This window comes from Salvelinus sp. IW2-2015, linkage group LG37 (assembly GCF_002910315.2).
Source record: "Salvelinus sp. IW2-2015 linkage group LG37, ASM291031v2, whole genome shotgun sequence".
Taxonomy (NCBI): Eukaryota; Metazoa; Chordata; class Actinopteri; order Salmoniformes; family Salmonidae; genus Salvelinus; species Salvelinus sp. IW2-2015.
The window spans coordinates 10,745,583-10,766,011 of NC_036876.1; the positions used below are offsets into that span (position 1 = coordinate 10,745,583).

A 20,429-nucleotide genomic window follows, 5' to 3' on the forward strand; every position below is an offset into this window, starting at 1 on the left:
AGTCATTCATTACAGCTGCAGTGCTGGTTGTAGTCATTCATTACAGCTGCAGTGCTGGTTGTAGTCATTCATTACAGCTGCAGTGCTGGTTGTAGCGCGAGTGGAAGTAGGAAGAATGTGCATTTTATGGCTTATATATATAAGTGTTGAGATTGTGTAAGAAATTAAACATGAACTTACTCATAAAACCAGCAGCTCTTTGTTGTATTTGTTGACAGCCTTTCTAGTTATTGTTTTAAAAGTTTAGAAATCTCACAGTATCAACTTTGCTGTACCTTTCTTTTACGCCTACTACGATACTGCAGACACGGTAACCTGAGCCATCCGATTGACCAGCGGTAGGCCTATAGTGCACTTGATTTGCTCTCCGGGCCTGACGGGAAAGCAGAGTTTGTACCTTCAGACACATGAAATGGTTCAAAATCAGAAAACTTTGCCTACCCGGCACGCAGGGCAGCTGAATCAGGTGCACCTACCGTCAACAGCGCTAGAGAAATAAAACTAAAATAGAAACAAGACTTTATCGTTGGGTTAACAGATATGTTTGACGATCAAATAGAATATTATTGGAATCCTATACATTAAAATTGTCAATTTGCGTGCAATCAATTAGCTTAATTTCTCAGGAGACCAAATTATACTGAACAAAAATATAAACGCAACATGGAAATTGTTGTCCCCATGTTTCATGAGCTGAAATAAAAGATCTCAGAAATGTTCCATACGGACAAAAAGCGTATTTCTCTCAAATGTTCTGCACAAATTTGGTTTACATCCCTGTTAGTGAGCAGTTATCCTTTGCCAAGATGATCCATCCACCTGACAGGTGTGGCATATCAAGAAACGGATTAAACAGCATGATCATTACACACGTGCACCTTGTTTTGTCACAACACAATGCCACAGATGTCTCAATTGTTGAGGGAACGTGCAATAGGCATGCTGACTGCAGAAATGTCCACCAGAGCTGTTGCCAGAGAATTTAATGTTCATCTCTCTACCATAAGCCGCCTCTGTCATTTTAGAGAATTTGGCAGTACGTCCAACCTGCCTCACAACCGCACCCAAACTAGGTTCTTGCTCTGTGTGACATTCTAAGACAGCTTTGTTTACAACTGAGAGTCTGGCACTGTGAAATATAGTACTGCCACGTTTTTGTTTAATTTTCACGTAATGTCAAACACATACCGCCAACATAACCAACAGCAGACATGCTTTACATACAAGTCTGATAAAGGATTTGCGCTGTGGGGTGTGACGTCATCTACTGCCTGCGAGAGCTGTGTGTTGGCTGTGGAGCTACAGAATAAATTCAAGGCTAGTCCTATTGACCATCTGCCTGACATATGACTATCAGCAGATAGACAAGGGAGGTAGAGAGAGAAAGAGACAGAGAAAGAAAAAACATCTTGGCCATCTGTCTGACTTATGATGACTATCAGCAGGAGAGAGTGTGAGACTGAGGAAATGAGATAGAAAAGGAGAGAGAAGAGAGAAAGGCTAAAATAGACTTGGAAAAAGCTTGATTGCAATATTTATTATATAATGGCTCTGGTGCCATTACAATGCTTGTGGTGGTCCTTGACAGATAAAGTACAGGTCCTTGGAATCAAAACAGAGGTAGCTGAGGGGTGAAGGAAAGCTCAGCTGAAATGTCACAAGACTCACTGCCTCCTTCCTCGAGTGTGACGGGCAGCCAGACAAAAAGCATTCTTTCCACAGGGAGGTGGAAAAATTCACTGCCCTCGCTAACTACAGCAAAAAGACAAAATGGTCCCAGATCCATTGAAAGTTGAGGACAAAGACTACAGTACAGAGACATGCGAGTCATAAAGGAAATGAACAAGTCACCTGATTCTTTCAATCATGCTTTAGCAAAGTTGGAGAACTATCTCCATTTATAAACTACTTCCTGACTGTGTGTGATGTGCACACGTCTTGTTTTAAAAACTAAATACCCTCATATGAACTCTTGCTATAAGTCAATTATGAGACTGAAGTCATTCATACTGTACTTCTCATCTGCTTCACACATAACGAGCCACGATCTCTATTTCCACATATCAGATGGCAAAATGCACTCTGCCCCTGTTCACACTATGGACCTAAACTGTGTGACGCATATAAATGGTATCATATTTCTCTTTCACATGAGAAACCCTACTTAAGTAGCTGCAGTACCAATTAACTATTACTTTTCTTCTACCCACAATGCCTAGTAGTGGTGCCCGGTAACCGTTGAGCCCTGTCCGTTACGGTTCCCTTACTTCCTCATTTCCCGTCACAGACCTGGCACCTAGTTGTGGCACACAAGTAGAAGTTAAATAAACACATGTACAAAGACACTGGCTATGTTTACACAAGCAGCACAATTCTGATATTTTGCACAGTTATTGATCTTTTGACCAATCAGATCTTTTGCCCATAATTGGGCAAAAAAAAATCTGAATTGGACTGCTTGTGTAAAAGCAGCCAAAGACAAACACCCACCTGGGGCACATGACCCAGTTTAGAACACTGAAATTGGGAAAAATGTACTCCAACACCCTCACATCTTCTCACAACAGCCATGTAGTTAGTACAAGGGTGACGCTTGCTACAAAAGCAGCATTTCAGGGCATTCCAGGGGTTGGGCTGAAAAGATGTGCAAGCTACAAATCTGAATAGATTGAATCATTGTCGTATAGTGCGTTGTTTCCCATGCTCTGAGACAAGTCAGATCATGTTCCTCCCTCACAAGCGTGAGGGAATACTGTGTCACTAACTGCATTGATATTTGCTACCCTAATGGAAACCGAAATGTGGCAACAGTACCAGTGGTGAAATACCATCCTTTTTGCCCTGCTGGGACCGATGCCACAGACTGGCAGAGATGCCATGGCAAACACACACTTGGAAGGACGCATGGAGGTGGGAAGTAAGGAATGACACTGATTCATATTGTCAGTGCAGCGCCTCAGTTGCTTGCTGGCAATCAGTCAAGTGCTGAGCCACAGATATGTGAGCACTTTGACTTGCACTCAGTGACAGACAGTGCACATAGACAGGAACCTATACAGAGCTTCAGACAGACATTCAATTAGGCACAAGGTTAGCAGTGTGGTTAAGGTTAACCTGAGGTTAGGTTTAAAATCTGATTTCAATTAGAGAATATAGAAATAGGCAGGTTTATAACTGTGGCAACACCACATGTCCTCTGCAAGGAGTCAGGGTCACACAATGCAGACATTGCACAGTCAGTCACAAAGGTCATTGGGGATATAGGTCTAGTAAACACACTAAGGCTTGTAGCTTAAACTGAGGTCCACACTTTGAATAATGTAGTAGAGGATTGTTCTGGAATTACTAGGCTACTACAAATGCTCTGCATGTTTGTTTTTTAGTTCCATTACGGCATAAAAAAATACATATTATTTTCCCAGTCATATTTCCAGTGGAGAATATAGCATTATTAGCAGAAAATAACAAGGAAATACCCTAGGTTGGTGACAAGTCAGTCTGATTGTTAGACTTGATCTTTGAGAGAAATAATTTCATGTTGAGAAAGCAATATGTATTTCAATAGATATTTCAAAAGAAAAACGCTGGTTTTGCCTGACAATAAATTGTCTATCGAGAGTGTTGTCACACCCAAGCACCTGCAACGTTTGATAAGAGTACAGGAGAACCGATCCGTCACCGTATATGAGGGTCTAGACTACAGGGGTCGGGGGAAGAATTATGTTCCAACTGTTGCATCTTTGCCTACGGCTTAGAAGTACTTCAACTTCCGATCACTCATGACAGCGTCTGAAAACAAAACATTTCACTCTCAATAAGAGACTCAAAATGTGGTAGTTTGCGCAGGGAAATACAATTACGCTGCCTGTCTTTCTGTTGCGCAGTAAAAACTACTATGCCACCACCGCTCTTGCAATATATTCACGCAAAGTACTTGAAATTTGAAATGTCTAAAAATTGTATATCGTTAAACTGCGTCATGACAAAGTAACATTTCATCCACTTGTATTGATGAACTTAAAGCCCCTAAACCAACCAAAAAAACGTGATTTGTTCCCCAACCAAAAGAGGCAGACTGCAATACTTACCAGCTCTTTACAACACTATAAGAGACAATGTTATCATGTAGGCAACTTGCAGCTTTCACCCGCTCGAGCTATTCCGTTCGTGTTTTACATTACCAAATCCACCACTGAAGGCACAAAGTGGGTGCACTTCGATAATATCTGAAAACTTTGTTTCCCACTTGTTCGCGACACTCTTTTATTGATAGCTGTCGGTGCAAGCAGGCGCCATGTTCGATTTTGTCAGCTACTTTGGTGAGCTAGTCTTGGTTTGTTTAGACCGCTGCTTGAGACAGAATGGAACCGCCCAGAGAATAATGAGTGGCGCTCAAACCAGTATTCTGGCAGCAGCACAAACAATGACGTCATTTGTATGGTAATGTTGAAACCTTCAAAATAAAAGCCTGCATTTCAAAACTTTGCAATGTGGATAACTCATACAAATGATAATGCATTTTAATCAGTGGCCACTTTTATTGTGCCAACAAGAAAATGCCATAAGTAATTAATGAAAACAAATAAAACATATGGTTTTAAAAACATTAAGAGCAATAATGAAAAAATACAATGTTGACACTGGTATGTTGAGACTACTGGGCTGTAGAGAGAACTTTTCTACCTGTCTCAGCTAAAGTGGGGTGGGAAATACTCAGTAGGGTCTCCACTAATCAAATATGGTTAGTTTTGGAGGTGGACTGTGTCCCATGGCCTGCTGCTGGCTTTTCACTCCGCCCCCTCTATAGCTTCCAATGCAATACACTGTAATAAACTGTACATGAGATACATATTGGCTTGTAGAGAGAAAAAGTTTCTACCTGTCTCAGTTAAAGTGGAGTGGGAAATACTTAGTGAGGTCTCTACTAACCAAATATGGTTAGTTTTGGAGGGGGACTGTGTCAAGGCCAGCCTTGACATGTGCCAAAAGTTGCATCAGGTCAATTGCTTGGCCTGACAAATAAAATATTTTCGAGGTAGTATCCTAGTAAAATGATGTTGCTATAGGTTTATATCACCCCAATTATGCATAGCCTTCCAACAATTGTCTTAAACCCACGTTGGTCGCAATCAATCCAAAGGTTTGCCTCTTGGAAACAGGTTTTGGACTGATTCATGGATCATAGCCCATCTCTCCAAATTGTAGTTCGTGAGAAGATTATTACTTGGCCTGGGTCTTATTAGAAACTTAATTGTTTAGCATTTGACTTCCAAACATTAAAGGCACGCTTGACATTCTTTTCAAGCTAATTATTACCAAGGGAGAAGCACCACACACATTCAGTAAATGCGCAGTAATACTCAGTAGACAAACAATTTGGACCCGCTGTCCCGGCCGTTAAAAGGAGCGGACCAAGGTGCAGCGTGGTGAGCGTGCATTTTCTTTATTTAATCCAAAATGACACCAAACAAAACAATAAACACTACAAAAACAAACCGTGAAGCTCAATGGCAAAGTGCCCAAAACAAAGTCAACTTCCCACAAAGACAGGTGGGAAAAAAGACTACCTAAGTATGGTTCCCAATCAGAGACAACGATAGACAGCTGTCCCTAATTGAGAACCATACCCGGCCAAAACATAAAAATAGAAAATCATAGAAACACAAAACATAGAATGCCCACCCCAAATCACACCATGACCAATCCAAAAAGAGACATAAAAAGGATCTCTAAGGTCAGGGTGTGACACCCGCACTCCAGATATTCTTGCACTTTATGTTTCTTGTGTAAGGTCAAAAGTCACCACTGTAATTCGAAACCCTGTATCCCCATCTTATTTTATTGATCTTCCAGCAGTTGGCAATGAGAGGTTGACCTACAGATTGAGCTCAGTAATCTGTCATTCAGGGAAAAATGCCAAAAAAAGACTACTGGGCCTATCTTATATTTGACTCTCTTAAATTTAAAATAATCTCTATATATATTATCTCTATAAAATCTACAAACATTGAGGACACAGCAGGAGTTATCCATTTTTATGAATTATGTAATGAGGGCCTTCACAGAATATCTGATCTTGAGCAAGTACAGACCTGTGAGTCAGATTCAGATATTGATGATATTCCAACTATTTCCCGAACCACTTTGAGGGTAAGGTCTTTCCTGTTTTGACATTTCTGAAGAAAACATCCGCTTTCAAGACTGTCACAAAAGATTCCATAAAGCAAACAGTATGAGTAATAATAATGTCACTTTAATAATGTTTACATATCTTGCATTACTCATCTCATATGTATATACTGCATTCTATACTATTCTACTGTATCTTAGTTTATGCCGCTCTGACATTGCTCATCCATATATTTATATATTCTTAATTCCATTCCTTTACTCAGATTTCTGTGTATTAGGTATTTGTTGTGAAATTTTTAGATGTTACTTGTTAGATATTACTGCACTGTCGGAACAGAAGCATAAGCATTTCGCTACACCCGCAATAACATCTGCTGAACACATGTATGTGACCAATACAATTTGATTTGAGTTGATTTGATGAGTCAAAATCAGCAACTCAGAAGTCAAATAAAATTATATTTAAAAAATGGTCACATGCACCAAATGCAACAGCTGTAGACCTTACAGTGAAATGCTTACTTACAAGTCCTTAACCAACAATGAAGTTGTAAGAATAATAAGTGTTAAGTAAAAAATAGATAAGTACATTTTTAATTTTTTTTAAATAAATCAAAAAATTAAAGAGCAGCAGTTAAATAACAGTAGCGAGGCTATATACAGGGTCAATGTGCGGGGGCACCGGTTAGTTGAGGTAATATGTACATGTAGGTAGAGTTAAAGTGACTATGCATAGATAATAAACAGAGAGTAGCAGCAATGTAAAGCGGGGGGGGGGGGGGCAATGCAAATAGTCTGGGTAGCCATTTGGTTAGCTGTTCAGGAGTCTTATGGCTTGGGGTAGAAGCTGTTAAGAAGACTTTTGGACCTAGACCGCTTGCCATGCGGTAGCAGAGAGAACAGTCTATGACTTGGGTGGCTGTAGTCTTTGACAATTTTTAGGGCCTTCCTCTGACACCGCCTGTTATAGAGGTCCAGGACGGCAGGAAGCTTGGCCCCAGTGATGTACTGGGCAGTACACACTACCCTCTGTAGTGCCTTGTGGTCAGAGCCCAAGCAGTTGCCATACCAGGCAGTGATGCAACCAGTCAGTATGCTCTCGATGGTGCAGCTGTAGAACCTTTTGAGGATCTGTGGACCCATGCCAAATCTTTTTCAGTCTCCTGAGGTGGAATAGGCTTTGTCGTGCCCTCTTCACGACTGTCTTGGTGTGTTTGGACCATGATAGTTTGTTGGTGATGTGGACACCAAGGAACTTGAAGCTCTCAACCTACTCCACTACATCCCCGTCGACGAGAATGGTGGCGTGCTCAGACCTCCTTTTCCTGTTGTCCACAATCATCTCCTTTGTCTTGATCACGTTGAGGGAGAAGTTAGTACCCTGGCACCACACAGCTAGGTCTCTGACCTCCTCCCATCATTGTCGGTGAACAGGCCTACCACTGTTGTGTCATCTGCAAACTTAATGATGGTGTTGGAGTCGTGCCTGGCCATGAAGTCGTGAGTGAACAGGGACTACAGGAGGGGACTGAGAACGCACCCCTGAGGGGCCCCCGTGAGGATCAGCATGGCGGACGTGTTGTTACCTACCCTTACCACCTGGGGGCGGCCCGTTGCAGAGGGAGGTGTTTAGTCCCAGGGTCCTTAGCATAGCAATGAGCTTTGAGGCCACTATGGTGTTGAACGCTGAGCTGTAGTCAATGAATAGCATTCTCACATAGGCATTCCTTTTGTCCAGGTGGGAAAGGGCAGTGTGGAGTGCAATAGAGATCGCATCATCTGTGGATCTGTTGGGGCGGTATGCAAGTCATTTCACAGTTGGATGCAGTGAAAACAGGGCAGACTACACAACCATTGCTTCAACACTGGCAAAACAGTGATATGTGTGACATTATAGAATCTTTCATGAAGGAAATGCTACCTGCAAATGTCTTGATCTCAATAACATTCTCTCAAAATTGCAGTCTGAACGAAGTGCTGCTGGGTATGTTCGACACAACTCCCCCCCCCAAACTAACCATATTTGGTTAGTAAAGACCCTACTGATTTTTTCCCATTCCACTTTAGCTGAGACCTGTAGAAAAATTCTCCCTACAAGCCAATAAGTATCCCATATACCGTGTATTGCATTGCAGTCAGTGGTGGAAAAAGTACCTAATTGTCATACTTGAGTAAAATTAAAAATACCTTAATAGAAAATTACTCAAGTAAAATACTACTGGAGTAAAAGTCAAAAAATATTTGGTTTTAAATATACTTAAGTATCAAAAGTAAATGTAATTGCTAACATATACTTAAGTATCAAAAGTAAAAGTATAAATAATTTAAAATTCCTTATATTAATTAAGCAAACCAGACGGCACTATTTTCTTCCTATTTTAATGTACGGATAGCCAGTGGCACACCCCAACGCTCAGACATAATTTACAAACGAAGCATGTCTGTTTAGTGAGTCCGCCAGATCAGAGGCAGTAGGATGACCATGGATGTTCTAATGATAAGTGTGTGAATTGGACAATTTTCCTGTCCTGCTAAGCATTCAAAATGTAACGAGTACTTTTCGGTGTCAGGGAAAATGTATGGAGTAAAATGTACATTATTTTCTTTAGGAATGTAGTGACGTAAAAGTAGTCAAAAAATATAAATAGTAAAGTACAGATACCCCCCAAAACTACATAAGTAGTACTTTAAAGTATTTTTATTTAAGTACTTTACATCACTGACTGCAGTGAATGGAGTGGGTGGAGTAAGGAGTCACGAACTCTGTATTTAACCCGTTGCCCAGCACAAGAGACCCATTTAAGTTTTGCAGACTCAGAATAGTTCCAATAGCATATGCATTTTATTACGTGTATTTCTTTGAAGATCGCCTACACAATAGCCTTCAACATACCAGTATGTTTGTAAAATTTCAAAAGATGTCTTTGCTAAACTTCGGGAAAGCACCATCGTGCTGCAAGCATAATATCCTGCTGCTCGGAGAACAGTAATGGCGTTCAGATGACGAGAACGTTCCTCCTTTTCCATGGGCCTCTTATGCCCCCTATCTGTAATGTAGTGCATGATCTTTTTTGCACTGGTAGTAGGCCACAGATTCCACGGGCCTCTTATGCCCTCTATCTGAAATGTTGTGCATTATCTTTATAAACTAGTAGTAGGCTACAGATGCAACATATACAGTACCAGTCAAAACTTTGGATACACCTACTCATTCAACGGTTTTTCTTTATTTTACTACTTTCTACATTGTATAATAATAGTGAAGACACCACAACTATGAAATAACACATATGGAATCATGTAACCAAAAAAAGTGTTAAATCTAATTATGTTTGATATTTTAGATTCTTCAAAGTTGCCATAATTTGCCTTGACAGCTTTGCACACTCTTGGCATTCTCTCAATCAGCTTCATGAGGTACTCACCTGGAATGCGGTTCAATTAACAGGTGTGCCTTGTTAAAAGTTGATTTGTGGAATTTCTTTCCTTCTTAATGCGTTTGAGCCAATCAGTTGTGTTGTGACAAGATATTGGGGGGGGGGGGGGWATMMAGAAGATAGCCCTATTTGGTAATAGACCAACTCCATATTATGGCAAGAACAGCTCAAATAAGCAAAGAGAAATGACAGTCCATCATTACTTTAAGACATGGTCAGTTAATCCTTAAAATGTCAAGAACTTCAAAAGTTTCTTCAAGTGCAGTTGCAAAAACCATCAAGCGCTATGATGAAACTGGCTCTCATGAGGACCGCCACAGGAACGGAAGACCCAGAGTTACCTCTGCTGCAGAGGATGAGTTCATTAGTTATCAGCCTCAGAAATTGTAGCCAAAATAAATGCTTCAGAGTTCAAGTAACAGACGCATCTCAACATCAACTGTTCAGAGGAGACTGCATGGATCAGTCAAATTGCTGGAAAGAAACCACTACTAAATGACATCAATAAGGAAAAGAGATTTGCTTGGGCCAAGAAACACGAGCAATGGACATTAGACCAGTGGAAATGTGTCCTTTGGTCTGATGAGTCCAAATTTGAGATTTTTGGTTCCAACCGCCATGTCCTTGTGAGATGTCGTGTGGGTGAACGGATGATCTCCGGATGTGTATTTCCCACCGTAAAACATGGTGGTGTTATGGTGCTTTGCTGGTGACAATGATTTATTTAGAATTCAAGGCACAATTAAGCAGCATGGCTACAGCAGCAATATGCCATCCCATCTGGTTTTGGCTTACTGGGACTATCATGTGTTTTTCAACAGGACAATGACCCAACACACCTCAAGGCTGTATAAGGGCTATTTGACCAAGGAGAGTGATGGAGCGCTGCATCAGATGACCTGGCCTCCACAATACCCCAACCTCAACCAAATTGAGATGGTTTGGGATGAGTCGGCTGCTTTTCCTTCACTCAGCGGTCCAATAAGTGCTAAGCATGTTCTGGGAACTCCTTCAAGACTGTTGGAAAAACATTTCAGGTTAAGAGAATGCCAGGAGTGTGCAAAGCTGTCAAGGAAAAGAGTGGATATTTGAATTCTCAAATAAAATATTTTGATTTAACACTTTTTTGGTTACTACATTATCCCATAGTTTTGATGTCTTCACTATTATTCTACAATACAGAAAACATTCAAGGGTTTTTATTTTATATTTATTGAGTAGGTGTTCTATTAACCTTACATACTACAGCAGTCATTATACACTACTGGTCAAAAGTTTTAGGAGTGCTACTGTATTTATTTAGTGAAATCTCAAAGCTACCAACAGTTTGGCTGTCTTCTATAGCCTAAGACTGTCTACTGCATTTAAGCAATACTTTTAAAAAATAAAGTAGACATTTCATCAATTGAAAAGTCCAATGACCATCAGAAAATGTTATAGTTTACACCTAACAAGAAAATAAAAACATAATGCAATTGTAAAAAAGGCCTTCACAGGCCCAGGAAATGCACACAGAAAAATAATGATTAAACAGATTGAAATGTAAGTATCTAGACCATTTATTAACAATATTTTACAATTCATGTTAGTTTCTTAGAAAAATAGGATTGGAACAACTATGGCACACATACGTACAAATATTTGAATTGCATGTGCAGTGAAGTTGGTTAGACTTAATTGGGAAAAAGTGAGAAACTAGAAGATAGTTCAGGTAGTCTATAATAGCCCCAACTTAAAAAAAGATGATATATAAAAAAAAAAATGTTCTGGAGGCACTACAGGTCTTCTATAGGGGAGAATGTTAAGAGTTGCAAGAGGCTAAACTGCTCTTTTCTTGGTGGAGAAGGGCTCTCTAGAGTGTCCAGATCCAGAGAAAATACTTTGTCCGTCACGTCAACTGTGGCTGCAGTCTCCAGTGACGTTGCCATCAGCCAGTCTCTGGCATCCAGGCTCCTCTCGTCATGCTGTGGGGGAGACATTTCTTGTGCCCCCTGGTGTCGGTCCATGAAGGAGGCCTCTCTGAAGGTCTGCTGGATCTTGTCTAGACGCCTGCGTGAGACCAGCAGGGCCGGCTCAGTCTCTATTGGAAGGAGGGAGGGGAGGTGGGGGAGGAGCAGGTCTTCCTCCTCTGCGTTGGATGTGTCACTGGAGCTCAGGAAGCTGCCGTTGTTGCCCGACAGCTCGGGGAGAGTCTCCTGATCTATACTGAACTGCTCTGGGATCGCCTCTTGGTCGATTCTGAACTGGATCACGTCGCTACTGCTCAGGCTATGGAGAGCCTCCGTGTTGGAGGAGTCCCAGGGCAGGGTGGACATGAGCGATGCCTGCTCGGGGGCTGCAGTACTGCAACCGTCGGTGGAGTTGGTGGGATCCAGGCCCGTGCTCAGGGAGTGCACGTCGGGACTGAGGGAGGTCTCCTGTACCTCGCAGAGGGCCGTGAGGTGCCGGAGGCTGCCGTCGCCGTCAAACTTACCAGACAGACGGGCCTTCTGAGCCTCTCCTTCCTCCACCGCCCTTCGCCAGGAACTCTTCACATCCAGAACTGATTAAAAAAATAACTTTTTTAAACATTACTCCTCTGCCCAACAAAAAGCAAAACTGGTAAAAGAGCATTCTGCCTTTCAAAGTACATAATCAAATAAGGTCCAATACGCACTCAAACTCTCTGGGGTGCGTGGAATCTGCTTCCTGGTGGAGAAAGGGTCTGTGCCAAGAGTGCACAGTAAATCACCCAGCGCAAGTCCTTGTAAACTTCCGTTACCAGAGCTGGTGGTCACAGCCTCTGCAAACTAATACATACACACGCTTAGTAAGGCAATTGAAAATATACTCCAGGCATGTTAAGCAGCATGGTACATAGACTACCTTCTTCGGTGACTCAAATCAGTCATGTCTATGCAGATAACGGTTGTCTGCTCCGTATCTGTCCGTTGCGATTTCACTCAACTCGCCCCGGTCATCAGAGAACAGGTATGCTATAGGGAGGGCTAGTGACGGACAGAGCACAGCTCAGAACTGCCCAGGTATCTGCCTCCCAACAACTACCAAAATAATGACTAGAAGGGTCAGCCCTCATTCTGCATTGTGGTTCGAGTGAGGAAATGTATGGAAACTGTACCTGACTTGCCAAGTTGTCAAACTCAGAGTCCAGGATCTGAGCCTTTTTCTTCACCGCAGACATCTTTGGAGATGCACAAGGAGTCTTCCTTACACTGGCCTATAAGGAAAGATTGTCACAGGTGATTAAACATGAATTAAGGACATTGGTGTGCAGGAGTAACATAGGCCAAAAGCCTTTAAAAATGAAAAGCAGTTTTAAAATACAGAATCGGCTAAAAGAATGAACCTTTAAAAATAAAAATACATGTTTTTTTAAACTACAGGAGGTTGGTGGCATCTTAATTGGGGAAAACGGGCTCGTGGTAATAACTGGAGCTGAACCAGTGGAATGATAAATACATCAAACACCTTAACCAGGTGTTTGATGCCATTCCATTTGCTGTTCTGGGCCATTATTATGAGCCATCCTCCACTCAGCAGCATCCACTGGTCTGAACTGAACATGGAATAGGACACTTGGTGCACATCACATACCGGCAGGGGGCTTGGTGATGGAGCTTTGACAAGGATAGCCAGAGGAGTTTCACAAAGTGCATGGAGGGGAGTCAGTGGGGAAGAGACCACACTAGGAAGAAGAGATGCAACCCTCTCAACGGCTGGAGGGCAAAGGCTGTTCAAAAAGAGACGTTATAAAGACTGTGGATCAAATGAAGTTCATGGTAAAAAATTTAAAAAAGAACAAGACAGGATAATTGTTGTCTGCTCCGTATCTGTCCGTTGCGATTTCACTCAACTCGCCCCGGTCATCAGAGAGCAGGTATGCTATAGGGAGGGCTAGTGACAGACAGAGCACAGCTCAGAACTGCCCAGGTATCTGCCTCCCATCAACAACACAATAGAGGAATCAGACTACTAGTTGCCCATTAGCAATGAAAACAAGGCAGGCCGAGTATTAATATACCATTTGAGGGCAGAATCCATTGGAATGGAGTCAGTCTCCGCAAGCTTCTCCTCAGAAAATTCTAAGTTAAAAAGAAAAAACAAGGTAACGATTGTTAAAATATGCAGTTAAACAATAAAGCAAATTAGAAATGGAAATATTTTGTTTCCCTCTACTCACTGGGTAGCGTCGCCGGATACAGGGAGAAAACGCTGGATTTAAAGCTGGCTTCTGTGGCTGGCTCAAAGGACAGAGGAGCCATGGGGCACAGAAAGTCAAGGGCCTGAAGGGAGAGAGAGATTAGAGGGGGCGCGGCTCTGTTGCATCCCGCAGTGTGTGTGACGTTTGGTGTGGCATTCTTGTGTTAACAAATGTTTTTAATTTGTTCACTTTGCTAGTAAACCATCTGTCAACAATGGCTTTACAGTGGTGGTGTGTTGGACTGATCTTGTTGATCGCTACTAACAGACTAAATTATGAAAACGCTGGTGGCAGCAAAATCTAATACAGCAGAGAGTTCCTACTACAACGCAACTCAAACGCAATGGATATCCCAATGGCCCATCTAATCCCTGATTGTCTGCGAGTGGAAAACACAGGGTTATCAGAAAGACTAACATTTTTTACCCACAACCTTGCTGATCAATGCCCAGTCACTGAGGGGAAAGCAGATGAGGTGTCAGCGAATCTGCACTTCCAACACGAATACCGGAAGGCCTGTTTGCTGGTGTTTACTGGAGACTTGGCTGCATGACAGAGTCCCGAACAGGGAAGTAGAGCTGGCCAGCTTCACACTGGTCAGAGCGGACCGTGATCTGACCGTCACATGGAAACCTCACGGCGGAGTGTCTGCCTGCTTGTCAGGGACCAGTGGTGTAAATTAATCCTGGTAAGATCTCTGTACCCCCRACATTGAACTGTTTTCCGTGTCACTACGACTCTACCATCTGCCCCGTGAGTTCCCCCAATTGTTTGTGACCGTTGTGTACTTACAACCAAAAGCTAATACAGCAAAAGCATCAGAAATCATTTATAATCTGTCGTCACAGAAAACGGAATCCATCTCCCCCGACGCACCCACAATTTAGGGGATTTTAACAACTGTACTTTGCGCAAGGTCCTGCGCACATACCACCAGTATGTGAAATGTCACACTAGGAAAAATAAGACTCTTGATTTGTGCTGTGGGACAATACTAAATGCTTTCTCTGCCACCACCAGACTTCCCCTGGGGACATCAGACCACAATGTTGTCTACCTCCGGCCAACCCTGGAGAGGGGGAAACCTAGTTAAAATTGTCCAGATCTGAAAAGACAACAGTATCACTTGTCTCCAAGGGTGTTTTGTTTTGATTGGGAGGTATTGGAGGACAGCAGCTCTGATCTTAATGAACACACAGATGTTGTTTCAGACTATGTAAACTTCAGTGTTGAATCAGTTGTGCCTACTGAAACCTGTAAAAGCTTGCCGAACAATAAGCCGTGGGTATCAAAAAAAAAAAAAACACTACTTAATAGGAAGAAGGCAGTTTATGAGGGTAATAGACAGGCTTTAAGATGTACAACGTGAGATCAAAAGAGATACTGGTGGACAAGGAGGCATTCAAGCAAAGGGGTGGAGAAGACCCTCTCCTCGGAAAACTCAAGGGTGGCCGAGCAAGGGATTAAAGCCATGGCTTGTGCCCCCTACATCAGCAAGGGGAAAACCAATGCTGACCTTGGGAGACATGAGGGCCAGAACATGGCCAATGAACTGAACGTACTCTTCTCAAGATTTGAATCCGACGACCTCGTGTCGGAGGTAAAACAAATGGAAGCGTCATTATAAAATGTTTGAGAGGGTTGTTAAACAGGCAGATGTTTTGAAGTTGTTCAGGGGATGTAACGCACACAAAAGCCCAGACAAAATAAGTGGACGTGTTAAAGCACTGCGCTGAACATCTGGCTGGTGTTTTTACAGACATTTTCCAAACCTCGCTCAACCAGCAACATGTGCCAGTATTGCGGAGAAACGTTTAATCCCGCTGTGTTGAATGACTACTGTCCTGTGGCCTCGACATCCTTAGTATTCAAATGCTTTGAGAAAATTGTGAATAGTCATTCTAAGCTGCACCCAGAAGCTCCTCGAACCATTTCAGTTTGCCTATCAGCCCAGCAGAGGAGTTGATGATGCCATTTTTAATCTCGTCAACATGGTGCCAAATCACATGTCAGGGTTCTGTTTGCTGACTTTCTTTCCTGCCTTCAACACAATCAACCAGAGACTTCTCCTTAGATGGGGGGGGGGCTGTTGGACTTCCTGAGCCACAGCGGGTCAAACACACACGCCACCAACACAGGCTCTCCTCGGGGATGCGTTTTGACCCCACTCCTATACACCAATAGTTGTACTAGTGCCCATCCTGACAGACAACTCGTTAAGTTCACCGGTGACACTGCCTTGATCAGCCTGTTGCATGATGAGAAACACCATGGTCCTAAATGACTTCGTAGAGTGGAGTGAGGGATCACACTCGGTCCTCAAAAACAAGACCAAAGAGATGTATGCTTCCTGAAGTCTATGCACAACACCTACCTCTGCAACATCTATCGGAGGTCAGAACATAGAGACTGTAGAGGAATACAAATATCTGGGTGTCCTCTTGGACAATAAGCTACAGCGGAGTTAATGTACAGACCTGAGCTACAAAAATTGTCAGACTGTACTTTCTCAAAAAGCTGGGATATTTTAAGGTTGACTGTACTAGACTGACTGTTGCACAAATCTTTTATTGAGAGTTTTTACTTTTTGTATTGTTTGTTGGTTTGGCAATGCCACTGTCAGCCAGAGAAATATGCAGAGAAGGATTATCACCACAGCAATTAAGGTACATGGAGTCAAACAGACAGGCCTGGATGAGATCTTTAAGGTCAGGGGCCTCCGCAAGGCTCACAAAATCATTTTAGACCCAAGCCACCCCCTGTACCCGGACTTTGAACTACTCAACTCTGGGCGCAGGTATAGGGCACCACCCGGCAGGAAAAACACAACTAGACAATTAGTGCCAAGTGTGATATCCCTCATAAATAGCCCGGGCTAATGTTCCTATAGACCCAATAATGCCAGCAGCCTAGTCTCTTTTTATTAGTATGTAACTTATGAAATTTGTATTGTCAATTTGTTTTGTATTTCATGTACATCACATTGCAACAAAACGTCTCCATGGGGACAATAAAGTCAGTAAAGTTAAAGATCACAGTTGTCGTAGTAGAATAGCACTAGCCTGCAGGGGGTAAGGGCTACTGGTTATATCTGGACAGAGCCTCCATTTAATACATCCAGGTCACAAACCCTAAGAGGCACTTACAGGATCCTCGTTGAGAAACGAGGTCAGCGGCGTGCGTTTCAGACAGTCTGCCCACTTCTGGTCCCACTCCATCTCCAACTTCCTGATGACGCTCTTTACCTCGGGAATTTCCTCCTTTGAAATCCTCTTCCTGGACAAAGACAGTGGGATGCAGTGATACCAAGGAGAAAGGAGCAACACCATTTAAAATAGCTTTATTACTACAGTTCAAGATGGGTTTAAAAAATAAAAGTAAAAATAATCGCTGTAACGCACCTCATRAGTCGGAGGTCCTCCAGGGCACGTGACATCTGCAGGTTTCTCTCTTGCAGGAGCAGGGGGTGGAGCTGAGCAATGGGGGTATGTCCTGCCATCTTGACCCTCTCTTCCACCAGGAGGCCTAGGGCCTGGTGGAGCAGCTCCAGCATGCTGAGGAGGTTCAGCTGGCCTGCCTCGTACACACTGCCCACACTCGACTGACAACACACAGCTTAGTGAGAAACACGCAGACTAGAACAGTACCGCCTTCAAGTTCCACTTATTTGATGAATTTCCAGCACTAGCATACCAGATTCAATTGGTCAACTAATCACTACTCGTTCATTTAAATCAGTTGTGCTAGTTCTAGAACATCGGAGTACGAGGAGAGATTCGGGAAACATTGCACTGAAATATGGATCAAGTTCTAAATGCACTGTCACCCACTAACCTAAAAAGGCAACGATATCATTTTTTGTGCTTCTCACCAGGTGGGATAACTGCTCTAGCCGATCCAGCAGAACCCGGGGGATTTTGAGGGCCAGGCCCGTCCCATCCAGGGTGTACTGGTTCACATCTCCTCTGATCACACACTCCACCACRCGCCGCTCCTCCTCCAGGGYGGACAGCACTCCGTCGATGGATGACCACAGGGAGCGCACCTGGGGTTTGTTCATTCAGAGGTGTAAGGGTCAGAACATTACAGATAGAAATGTAATCAATGTCAGTTTCCAGTGATGTTTTACAAACTAGACAGTTATGAAATTAAGGGAAAACCTTTTGAATCTTCTCAGCTTGAGGAGTTTCCTCCTTGTCAGCTTCTTTCTTGTGACGCCTGTGCGGGGGAAATAAAGATTTTAACCAGCTGCCATTGTTTATTGGCACTTTGAGCATAGAGTTTTATGCCAAAAGTTAACTGAAAACAGAGCAACTACAACAAAAAATWATTGAAGGATAGATGGAATATCTCATACATACTTGAGCAAATCATCATACTTTGCATCTTCAGCCCTCAAATCCCTCAGAGACTTCACTTGAGATCTACAAGAGGACACAGACGTAGAAGGGCAAAACTAGGCACATTAAAAAAGAACCAACAGTGCTGTGTTTACACAGGCAGCCCAATTCTGATCTTTTCGCATCAGCTTTGTTTCAGAGCTAATCCGATTGGGCAGAAAATAATTAGCTGCCTTTGAATACACAGCCCAGTTGACTGACAAAAGCAAGACATTCAGAGCATACAAACTCAACCTGTGACCATGTTTTATAGTAAGGCTTGATTGCCTGCTCATCATTTGCACCTGTGCTAATTAGTCAGAATCACAATGAAAGGATCTTTTTTTTTTATCCAACTGAAATTGTCAACAAAAATGTGACACTTTTCTAGGCATTGTAAATATCCAGAAAATAACTATCTGAAACATATCCAATGCTTGTGGTTTGTACAGTTGCCTGTGACTTACTGGGCCTGCCTCTCGTACTCCTGCAGGATCCGGTCCTGCTCTACAGCTCCCCTCAGGAATCTGGTCTTGACCAGCTGAAACCGCTTCTGTGCCATTTGCACAGAAGAGGCAGGGGCTGCCGCCGCCTCTGGGACCCACGTGCCATCTAATAACACACATTGAAAAACAACTAGACAGACGCTTGCAATTCCCAGGCAGAAGAAAATCGATGGAGTATGCCTTTTATCCCAAACCTTAGCCTTCACAAAGATTATCTATTTGACAAGATAGTAGAGTTACTGCTCTAACAATGGGAACACATGTCCTCAAAGATGGAAGGCAGGCGAGATCAGGTGGTAGCATTCTAGCCAATGAGAGAGGGCAGATACGTGTGGAACAACAGGCACAACTCCGACAGTAATTTTTTTCAAAGTTGCTGAAATRCCATGTGGATCCACTTATCAGTGCATTCTTAAAAATCTCATTACGAAACTTCTATTAATTTCACGTAGCAAATTAACATTAAAAAGTTAACAAATTCCACACTCATTGACCTCCATACAAATATTCGTCACTTCGTGGTCCTATTTACGTGTACAGATTTTGGGCGGAGTCAACCTTCACACATCGCCTTCCCCTCTCTGGCCTTCCTACCTGTAGAAAATGTCTGCATCTCCTGAAACTCAACATGATTGGCCAGATGGAGCATCAGGTTGACGAACTTGGGACCACCAGGCGAGAGGAACAGTGACGCCACCACTTTGGGAATTGTGCTGCCCTGCTCATCCTGAAAGCACAGATCAAGTTCAAATGCTTTAGACCTGATTAACAGCCATACTTACAGACAGTATACATCTGCTACAACAAGTATGTAAAATCCTGTACATCTGAAATGAATGCCAAATCCTTACCATCAGATCTCGCAGCCAAGCACAGGTCACCTTACGGAATTCAGCATCTGCTTTGTGGTCCAACACCGGCCAGCAATGCCTGCATACAAGACCCAGCATATTACATGATTGCAGAACATTACAAAAGTGTGAAGAAAAACAAGCTGGGAATGGGACAATCACCATACCTGTATGTATCGTGGAAGCGGGTGGGGTTGAGTTTCTCTAACAGGAAATGGGTAACTATGTAGAACGCATCCTTGTTTGGTTTGTCAAACATATTTCTGTTGAGAGAAAGAAACTGGTGTCAAAACAGGCTTTTGACTGACCTGAGAATAGAGTCCGTCTGTCTCTGTCTATTAGTTTATTTTAATTGGCATGCCATTGCCAGTTTGTCTCCCTGGATTGAAACAGGGTTGCACTACTGATGTTGATACTGTCAACTTTAACTGTTAACGTTAGCTGTTACCACGACAATCAACACGTACGGGCCAAGAATGATGTGTTTGACATTGGCTTTGCTGGCCCCTGATGATGCTGCGACTTCAGGTTGAAATCCAAGACCCAAAAGCGACCACCACAGATATTTGCCATTCGTTCTCTGAATGTTCGACATACTTCCAGCGAGCTGCAAACGTTTAGATCTAAAAACTAGCTGCTAGTTAGCAAAAGACTGAAAACGTTACAGATACGAGGAAGGCTAACACGTTAACATTAGTTAGCGAGTTGGGCAGAAACAGAAAGCAAACATGGCTAGTTAGTAATGCGCCTTACCGTCGTCTAAATTCAACAAAGGATACAAATATAGTTAACGACATAAAAAATAAATGAACACCATAAATATGTAGTTACTCGACATTACGCATGCCAATTTTTAAGAATGTCTTCCTCAAACCGCCAAATATTTTAAGAAAGAAAATAATTAGATCAGCCGGATGTTGGTG

The 20,429-nt window shown here is 42.7% G+C and overlaps 2 protein-coding genes and 2 non-coding genes across 5 annotated transcripts in view; all 4 read right to left on the bottom strand.

Moving 5' to 3' along the window:
- The window catches only part of LOC111960187 (DENN domain-containing protein 4C), a 77,096-nt gene extending 72,732 nt beyond the window's left edge, over positions 1-4,364 (bottom strand). Inside the window, 1 exon segment of the mRNA XM_070437944.1 lies at positions 4,089-4,364. The gene's annotated coding sequence lies outside the window, so the exon portion shown is untranslated.
- A 6,740-nt stretch (positions 4,365-11,104) lies between these two features.
- On the bottom strand, positions 11,105-20,420 carry LOC111960439 (HAUS augmin-like complex subunit 6). 2 transcript variants are annotated; one of them, XM_070437946.1, is made up of 16 exons: positions 19,974-20,420; positions 19,674-19,769; positions 19,507-19,585; positions 19,250-19,382; positions 18,617-18,761; positions 18,132-18,194; positions 17,931-17,988; positions 17,642-17,815; positions 17,172-17,371; positions 16,917-17,046; positions 13,750-13,852; positions 13,591-13,651; positions 13,164-13,299; positions 12,697-12,786; positions 12,226-12,358; positions 11,105-12,111 (listed from the first exon to the last, which is right to left on the bottom strand). In XM_070437946.1, the coding sequence occupies exons 1-16, from the start codon at positions 20,099-20,101 to the stop codon at positions 11,345-11,347; spliced, it is 2,496 nt and encodes an 831-aa protein (XP_070294047.1). In that variant the 5' UTR covers positions 20,102-20,420; the 3' UTR covers positions 11,105-11,344. The 2 variants fall into 2 exon arrangements, with proteins under 2 accessions (XP_070294047.1, XP_023838201.1); XM_023982433.2 differs by having other exon boundaries at positions 12,688-12,786.
- Positions 12,476-12,606, bottom strand: LOC111960473 (small Cajal body-specific RNA 8). The gene has a single exon (XR_002876853.1). It is a non-coding gene; the product is annotated as a small Cajal body-specific RNA 8 (non-coding RNA).
- On the bottom strand, positions 13,383-13,513 carry LOC111960472 (small Cajal body-specific RNA 8). The gene has a single exon (XR_002876852.1). It is a non-coding gene; the product is annotated as a small Cajal body-specific RNA 8 (non-coding RNA).
- Positions 20,421-20,429: the final 9 nt, after the last annotated feature.